Source organism: Talpa occidentalis, unplaced genomic scaffold (genome assembly GCF_014898055.3).
Source record: "Talpa occidentalis isolate TD23 unplaced genomic scaffold, MPIMG_talOcc4v2.1 talOcc4.9, whole genome shotgun sequence".
NCBI classification, from domain to species: Eukaryota; Metazoa; Chordata; class Mammalia; order Eulipotyphla; family Talpidae; genus Talpa; species Talpa occidentalis.
The window spans coordinates 84324251-84333557 of record NW_023605305.1 but is presented as its reverse complement, the minus strand read 5'-3'; the positions used below and the strand labels follow the sequence as shown (position 1 = coordinate 84333557).

General features: G+C 50.9%; 1 protein-coding gene across 7 annotated transcripts in view; it reads left to right on the top strand.

Moving 5' to 3' along the window:
• The first annotated feature begins 8204 nt into the window (after positions 1-8204).
• The window catches only part of EBF1 (EBF transcription factor 1), a 388135-nt gene continuing 387032 nt past the window's right edge, over positions 8205-9307 (top strand). For all 7 annotated transcript variants that reach the window (XM_054691687.1, XM_054691686.1, XM_037499686.2 and 4 more), the window contains exon 1: positions 8205-9223. In XM_054691687.1, the coding sequence (XP_054547662.1) occupies positions 9090-9223 (134 nt within the window). In that variant the 5' untranslated portion in view covers positions 8205-9089. The remainder of the gene's footprint in view (positions 9224-9307) is intronic.

Here is a 9307-nt window from a genome sequence, read left to right as displayed (position 1 = left end):
GTCTGAAGGTCTGGAATCTGTTTTAACAACTCTCATTTGTTGCTTTTATTTGAGCACAATCATTTGCGTAGATACATATTTTTAAACTTTTAGCATGAGTAGCAACAAAACGTTTCATGTGGGGGAAAAACAGACACTAGCTCAGAATGTCCCTTAAATTAAAAGACAAAGTTTTGTACTTTCCAGAATAATAAGCATTTTTATAGTCTTTCTTGGTAAAAATCTACAAAACAGGAAGAAAGGGCAAGAGTTAAAGTCTGCTGATTTACTGTTTAATTATGTCTTTCCCCTTCCCCTTAAAGTTTTATAACAGAGCAGGGTTAACATTAACACCCCAACCACAATAAACTAAACATTTTATTACATATTTTATGTCTGAGATGAAAATGAAGATATAATAGCGAGATAATTTTATACAGATCTATGGTGACTGCTACATAACTATCGGTAAATCAATTTTGTGTTTTGTGCTCTAGGTTTTTAAATTATCACTAATGATTATACTAAGAGCAAACTTTTATTGAGTATTGACTCCAATACAAGCCACTACACGTTTTCCTCCCATCATTTAATCCTCCCAGCAAACCTACTTTTCTAAATGAGGACTTTGAAGATACAGTGATTTGGTCAAGGTTATCTAATTAGCTAGAAGGGGAACACTGTTTCGGATAAATCGTGGTTATATTACAATCAAGGTATTTGACTACAGTGTCTTTTGAGCCCAAATCTTTTGGAAAAGAAAGGCTTTAGACTGGCAATGTTTCATTTATTCATAAATATACGAATGCCTACTCTCTGTTTGGTCCTGTCTTAAAGACTGTGGATATAAAGCTGAATAAGTCTGCAAGGCACATGAGTGTCTAAAAGTGGGTGGCAGTTTCAGGCAGACTTGGGCTGGACTCGGCAACACCATCTTAGAAAAGTCTCGCCTCATATGCAAACTGGGAAGTTATATATGACACTCACCTCATCGGTTTGCTTGGAAATTTAAATGGGATAATGGAAATGAAGTACTTAGCACAGTACATTGCATTAGATGTTCCATAGTGCAGTTCTGCCTCCTTTGACCATGTTTGGGTCAATGATAGACCCTTATATAATGATGGTTCCATTAGGTTGTACAGTCCAGCCCCAGGTGCCTAGTGGGCTCTACCATGCAGGTTTGCGTAATTACACTCTACGACGTTTGCACAACCAGGAAATCACATAAGGACACATTTATCAGAACATATCCCGTTAAGTGGTGCATGGATGCATGACTTATGTATGCGCTTAGTAAGCTTTAGATTTTATTATTATTGTAATTGTCGCTATAAGCATCGACAGTGATTATTGAGGATTAATAATCTCTCCTGATTAGAAAGCGGAGAGACATTTACGCAGTATTGCCTAAGGCGATATGAACGCCAGGGAAACCAGAGTCAGTCTCCAGTGACCTTGTAGGAGGGGTCTGGAGAGGTTTCACTGTAGGGGTGACCTTTGAGCTGGTGATTGCAAGGGGAGCGGGTTAGGCTTCCTCAGGTAGAGGAGGTAGGCATAGAAAACTGAGGCGGCAAGGCGCGTTTGGGGAACCTTGAGGCACGCTGTAGTGAGGGAAAGAAGAATGTGTAAATGAATGGAAACCAGTAATAAAATCTTGGGGGCGTGGACTAGGAAGGTAGTACCGGTGACCGGAGGGAGGGAGGCCGGGGGATCGCCAGGTGGCGCTGTGGCTCCACGTAAGGGGACGATTCGGGCGCCCGCGGGTCACTTATGCGGCGGGAGCGATCTCCAAACGGTGGGACAAGGCGGTCTTGGTGGATTTGGCACCATCTTCATAAAGTTACCAAATAATGATGGTGATAAAGATAATAAATACATTAACAACCACCCCCCCGGCTGTCTCTTTTAGGACACACGACATTAATAACGGGAAACTGTCCGCAAGGAACAATTAAGAGCGAGGAACTGTCCAGCAGGGATCAGAGCGAGCGCAGTCCGGGTAATTTGTGGGCCCCAGCGGGAACCCGCCTCGCCCGCCCGGAGCCGGGCTTGGCTCTAACCCTATGCCTCACCGCGGATCCCTAGCGCCTTTGGCGGCTCCCTGCCACCTGCAGCCAAACGAGCAGCAATTTTGATCCTGGGGCGCTCCATCCGCTTTCTCCAATCTGCTTACGCCTGTCTTTTGACTGCACTGGAGATTTTGGGAACTTCTTTGTAGGGTTTCACGAGCAGATGTGGACGCATGGACCACATCTGAGCTCAGGTTCACACACAAGTGTCCAATGCGCCATTGCACACACATGTATTTTTGCACTCGCTCACTCACTCACATAAACAAGTGCATGGTCACACGTGACCCATGCACGCACTATACACAAGCACACTTATATTCAACAATGCCTCAATCACTAGCACACACAAGCACCCATGTGTGCCTGTCACTCACCAGCGTACATTGACACACATGCAGTATGAATGCAGTGACTCTTCATTCATGCAAACATATTTGCGCATTCACATCACATGCATCTCATATTCTGATAGACAACAAAGACTTTTCAGCGCAGAGTAGTTTGAAAATACCCAGTGACTTGCGCCTCAAAGGAAATGTATGCAGGAACGAGGGAGGCCACCTCCCGCTGGTCTACTAAACTCTTCTCCCTCTCCCTCCTCTGCAAACCAGCCTACATTTCCCTTGCCCTTCAGATCTTTGCAGGCTCCAGTTTCTTTCCTCTGAGTTGCTACTAAAGGGATGCTAATTTCCAAACAGCAGAATTCCCTTCTCGCACCCTGGAGCCAAAACTGTCTCCTTTCCCGGAGGGAGCCAAAACTGTCTCCCCTGTCAGACTCCAACTGCAGGAGTTAGGGGGCTGTGGGGATGGACAGGGGAAGGCTTACGTTCCTGCCGATAGCCTAGAACTGGGAGATCTTTTCAGGCAGCTCCCCCCATCTTCCACTAACTTTAACTGCTTTTAGCTATCTATGGTCATGCCAGGAGGCCATATGGTTTTCCTCCATCAAAGCACATCTGCAGGTGTTGGGATTTCTGTCCCCTGATGGGCTCACAGGCAGCCCCGCATCGTTGTGTGTTTAGTTTTTTCCAATTAGGTGACTTTCAGATGCGCGCACATGGAGCTCCAAGACCTCAGCTGGGGACCCCGAGGGTCGCGGCTGTATGGAGGTCACCTGGCAAGTGTGTCTTAGCTGTCATGACCCAGCTAAGAGCAGCTCAAGAGCAGTGAGTGGGTATCTGCCTGGGGGTGCTCCACCAGCCTGCGCATTAGTTAGGACATCTTAGAACTGTTTTCACTCTTCTCTCTCATTTGCCTGCCCTCAGGGGTAACACATATCCTTGCACCTTAGACAGTGGACACCCGGGCGCTCAAAAGGTGAAGGGATTTGTAAGCTTTGGGGAGCAAACTCCCAGACAAACGCAGGAGATAAGCCCCTGAGCAGGCAAGGATCCAAGGTGAAGGGCACAAGCTTTTTACACTTCATTAGCAGTGCGGTGGTGCCCAAGTTGTTTTATGTCTCAGAGTCTGGCCCTGGGAGTCAGTTTCATCACCTATAAAATGGGGCTGATTTTACCTTCTTGGTCTGTTGTGGGAATTTAGTGAGTTTATGCCAGTAAAGCCTTCAACAAATGGGATCTATTATTATCTGGGGAGCGCCCCAGGGGAAACCCGGCAGTCTGCAGACTCACTCCTGGAAAGGTTTGTTCCAACCTCTTGCCCCAAGCCCTCCTCATAGGTCTACTAAGCCAGGGACTAAGCCCCAAGGTGTTGTTTGCCTGATCTCTACCTCCAAGCTCTAGGTGGGGATCTTTGTGCCTCTTTAGGCCTCAGTTTCCTGTTTGTATTATGGGCCCGGGTGCGCTCCCGGGGGGGCTGGAAGTGTCTGTCAGACTGGAGGAGAAAACGGGCCTCCTCTGCAGAGCTGGAGGCTGGAAACAGAGATCAGAATCCCACAAAATGCGCCTTTCCCTTTGCCGCTGAAAGGGAAACGGCTGAAAGCCAAGGAGGTGGTCAGGCGATTTCTGATGGAACCCGGGACTGTGGCGTCCACGCGCTCCCGGAGGGCAACTGGTAGAAGTTTCCAGAGCTGCACAGTCAGGGTTTTACTCCCCTAACCCAGCCGACGTCGGGGTTGCTCCTGAGGGGACCCTGCGGAGCTGCGCCCTGATCAGGTCCTCACTTCCCAGGCCCCGGGGCCGCTCCGCGCGCCCATCCGTGCCCCGCGTCCGCGAGCCGCGCCTGGGCCTCTGCCCACCCGCCCGGGACCCCACGCTGCCCGGGGACGGCTTCAAGCCGGCGGCTAGCGGAGGGACCTTGTGCCTCTGGGTTCCCTCACCCCAGCTTTTCTTTTCTGTCTTCTCAGCGTTGAAGGAGACGTTTTGCCGTTGTGTCGGGTCTCACTCTGTAGTCTGGACTGGCGGCATGAAGACCGGGCATTTCTTCGGACCCGCGGTCCTGCTCCCGGCGCCCTGTTGTCAGAAGAACCGAGATCCAGGGAATTTTTACGTGACAGCTCCCCAGTCTGGCCTCCTGGGGGCACACGAGCAGAGACGATTCCCTCTTTTCCCAGGCGGTCTTTTTCGTTAGTCCTAGCCTGGTTGTATTATCTAGTCTCTGGAAGCAAGCGCAAGCGCGCGCGTTTGTGTGTGTGTGTGTGCGTGTGTGTGTGTGTGTGCAGGCGCGCACCTGCACGCGTCACCCCCCCCCCAAGTTTGAGGCAACCGATTTCCTTCCCCTCCCCTGTGAAGGGAACTGATTTTTCTGCGCCTTAAGGGTGTTGGGATACTAAAGACTAGACGCTTTCAAAGTCCTGGGTGGGAGTGGGGGGTTAAGGGCTCTTTTCTTAGTCCCAGGTTCCGAGGAGACTGGGCAGCCCCGTCTACCAGCGGGAGCAGTTGAGAGGGGGTGTGGGGACCTTAACCCGACCTCGGATGAAACTCAGAGAAGCTCAGCGGGAGACTTAGCTCCAGGGGGAAATAACCTCTCCAAATTCTCCTGCCAAGCATTAACCCGCTCTGCTATTTATTTCTCTTATGCACTGATTCTTTTTTCGCTTCCCTATCCCTCTCCCTTCATTTCTTCCCCAATTTCTTCCTTGTTTTCCCTCTCAACTTGATATAGATTCACATTCAGGAGATTCCAGTTATCTTTTCATACGATTCCCAGGCAGAAACAGAAGTTGTAATTCTGTTGGTCTGAACAAGACCTGGGAATCTGCATCTGCACTTTCAGCACACACACCCTCCCTATGATTAGACTGATGGTCAGGTTTGGCGGTTGTAATTCTATACTACCCCAAAGTCACAGCACAGATGTGCAATAAAGCTTAGGCAATACTCTACATACAAGTGTATCTCTGCCCAGGAGATGTGACTTACTACATACTTTGTAACCACCCTGACACATCCTTTGCCTTCTGCAGGTGGTGCAAACCTTACACGAGGAGAGACTGAAAAGTGTTTAAGGATTTTTCAAAGTTTAAAACTGAAATTGTTAGCTCAGTAGCCACCAGAGGAAATCCTTCAAAGAAGCTCTGGCTCTGCTGACCTGGGTTACATTCCCCGTTTTTGAGGTTTCTTTCCCACTTTCCCTTTAGTTTCATTCCTACTTAAACATTTATTACTGGGTGAGAAAGTGCAAGGACAGCCAGCAGAAAGGCTACTGGCTGAATACACCCTGCTTGATTAAAATAAAGTACACTCACCATCCCAGGTAAAGTGTCTGGGGTCGCTGCACACCAGAGGGAATGAGTCTTATCAAAAGATTCCCGCCCCCTTTTATTTTTCCCACTTCTTTGACCCAGTGGCTGTGGAAATTCTCTCCCTGTTATTTCATCCCTGGAGATACTGGCTTTATGGCAGATGCAGGGCTGCTGAAGGATGCTTTCTCTGGGTCCTTTCTCTTTTGGATCAGGCAGCTTCAGAGCTCTCAACAAACACAGCATTTGTAGAATATTTCTAGATTCTGCTTTATCCCCAGAAATCCATGGGATGCGTTTCCCACTGATCCTGGTCCTCAAAGAGGACGTGCATCTCTCCTTTCTCTGGCATGTTGGCCTTCTGCCTTGGGGCAGTGATATGACACCTCTCCTCCACCATTCTGTGTTCCCCATCATTGGGGTATGCATTTGGAATCCTAACCACCAATCACAGAGAGTATAGTGGAGGCTCAGGCAGTAAGGACAGGGAGGCTATCTGGTCTCCATTGATACTACTTTCTGGTCCCCCCCTACCTTGAAGGAGTCCCTCAGAGCAGGCAGGGGAAAGAACTGGCTTTGGGGACCCTTTGAGCCTGTGTGTGTTTGTGGGTTAAGCTTGTATCTCTGCTAAGTTTTTGGCAGGCCCAATTTCCATTGTGCATTTAAATTCTATAAAGTTGGAGAAGGTCTAGTTCCCACTTTCCCTTCCCCACAAACTTACAGTTCTTCCAGTCCCTCCACCAACATTCCTACTCCAGAACACCTACTGTGTGCCAGGAACCTGGTAGATGCTGTGGGATCCTTCAAGAGTGACTTGGAGGAGGTGACATTCATTCGTGTGCCAGGGAGAAAGCACTCAGCACCAGTGATCTAGGTGAAGTGGATGATAGCTGGGCAGACTTTGTGCACCCCTAATAAAGCTGTGTTTGGGGGGACAGTGGCTGGCCACCCGCAGGCATGGAAGACTTTTCTCTAATTCATGAATCAGGAAGTGACTTCCGGCTTCCTGATCTGCTGAGAGCACAAAGTCTAACTCTTGCCTGTCTCCATTCAATGTGGGCATGTGTGATTTTTCATCACTGACCCCATGAGCGTCCCTAAATCAAAGAGCCATGGAAGGCCGGCAGAAAGGGACCTGGATTTCTGGCAGAGAATTTCCCCGAAGGAGTCCTTAGCAGAGCTGGCTGCAGTCTTGGGAGTTCCTTTGAGGGCAATGAAACAGAAGTGCACCATGTGCTTATTAGAGGTTACAACCTGCTAAAAAAATGATGGTGCGCATTACCCAGATACTTCTAGCTGTTTCCTTTGCCAGCCATAGCATATATACTGAAAGGTCTGATGTAGGTCACAGTGCCTGCCTCCTTTCCTCTCTTCCTTCCATCCTTCCGTCCCCTCCCCCTCTTCCCACCCTCCTCTGATGTCTCTTCCTTGACATATGGCAGGGACAGATATTGGGGTGGGGGGGCTAGTTTAAGTCCCCCCATTTTAAAAGAAGAAATGAGGAAGATAGAAATCTTACACCAAAGTACCAACTAATCATAGAATTTGTTGTTGCTTTGGGACTCTAAAAACAAAAACAAATACACACACAAACCCCAGCAAGGAGCTGGGGCGAGATTGGGAACTGACTTCTAGCAAAGGCTGAAATGCACCCTGACGGAGCCCAGTGAGAACTTGCCTTCCCTCCACCGTTTACCCTTCCCGCGGGTTGCTCCCGAGAAGTAAGCACCAGAACGGGGCTAAAACCCCGCCTCGGACGGCTGGTTCACCGAGCAGCATTTCAGAGGCCAGGCTCGGGGCAGCGCCCCGGCCCCGAGCTCCAGCGGGACCCCCAGCGCCTCAAAACCCGGGACCCAGAATCCACCCACCCCTCCCCAGCGCGGAGACAGTGCCCTCCGCGAGCCCCAGCCGCGAACTCGCGCGCCCATTCTCCATCCCACCACCCCCTCCTCAAAGCGAAGAGGTGTGGGCACCTGGGACGCGCGTCCTGTCTTTTCCTTCCCCGGGCTCTCCCGTCTCCTCCACTTTTGCCCCCGACGTCCCCAGACGGCGGAGCCGGACCCGGGCGGCTTAGGCCCCGGGGAGGGCGCCGCCCGTGCGCCCGGAGCGCGCCCTGGGCGCGCCGAGGATGCTAAACGGCGCGCCACGGCCAGGCTGCAGACACCCGCGCTCCTCCCTGACACTCCCCCCTCCCCGTCCCCCGTCCCGGCTCTGCGGCCGGTCCAGCCCGCGCAGCCCGCGCAGCCCGCGCAGCCCGCGCTTCCCCAGCGCAGACGCCGCGGCTCCGCTGCGCCGCGCTCGCCACTTCGCGAGGAACTTTGGCCGGTTCCCCAGCGCCACCCGGAGCGGGATGCTAATGAGGGAGCGTGGCCCCGCGCCGCGAGCCGGCGGGCTCCCGGGCCGCGATTGGCTGCGGCCGGGCGGAAGGGTGACGTTATGCAAATGAGGAGGCGGGCCCGAGCGGCGCGGGCTCCGCCTCCTCCCTTTGGGGTTAGTGTGCCCGTGTTTAGCTCTGGGGAGAGTCAAACTGGATTCCATAGGGAAAGCCTGCAAATCACTTCTATTTTAGCAAGGAGAAAACAGAGTCTCCTTGCAGCAGGGTCCACCCCTCTCTCTTTCTCCCTCTCCTCTCTCTCTCTCTCTCTCTCTCTCTGTCTCTCCCTCCCCCCTTCTCCCCTGTCTCCCCTTCCCCCCACCCACACCCCGTCTCTGGTGTATCTGTCTCCGGCAAGCTGCGTCCTCCTCAGCTACACGCACTGAAAGGGAAGAAACATCTCTGGTTGGGAGAGAAGGAGGAAAAAAAAAGAGAGAGAGAGGAAAAAACTTGCCTGGTTGTGGAAAATGACACTTGAAGTAGCAAAGCCGGCAGCGCGAGTTGAGTCTATTGTTTCTTAAATTGCCATCAGAGCTTTTTTTTTTCTTCCTGCTTCTGCAAGTGAAGGTACCTCTGCAAAAGGAAACTCCGGCCCCTCCTGTCCTTCACCGGCCTGTGATCATTACAAAAAAAAAAAAGCAAAAAAAAAAAAAAAAAAAAAAAAAAAAGCACCCAAACCAAAAATTAACCAACCAAACAACCCCCAACAGCCAAGCATACATCTGTATTTTTTTTTTTTTTGCAATTTTTGGTCTTTTCGTTGGATTTTCCCTTCTTTTTTTCGCTCCTTTTTTTTTTTTTTCCGGGTTACGCTCAGTTTTGAGCGAAGGTTTACATTTTTTAAGAATTTGCTTTGCAGCCCGGCCTGATCTTCTAAGCGCAAGTTCATCGTCTCAAAAAAAAAAAAAAAAAAAAAAAAAACACCAAAATCTCTGGCTGGCTGGCGTTTTTTTTTTTTTTTTTTTTTTTTTTTTAATATTTTCAAGGGGGAGGAGATTTTCCACAAGAAAAGGTTGTTTTCATGTTTGGGATTCAGGAAAGCATCCAACGGAGTGGAAGCAGCATGAAGGAAGAGCCGCTGGGCAGCGGCATGAACGCGGTGCGGACGTGGATGCAGGGCGCGGGGGTGCTGGACGCGAACACGGCGGCGCAGAGGTGGGTACCGGGGGCCGCGGGAGCCGCGCGCCGGGCGGCGGGGCCGGGGGCGGCGAGCGGGGCCGGCGGGCGGCGGCGGGCTGG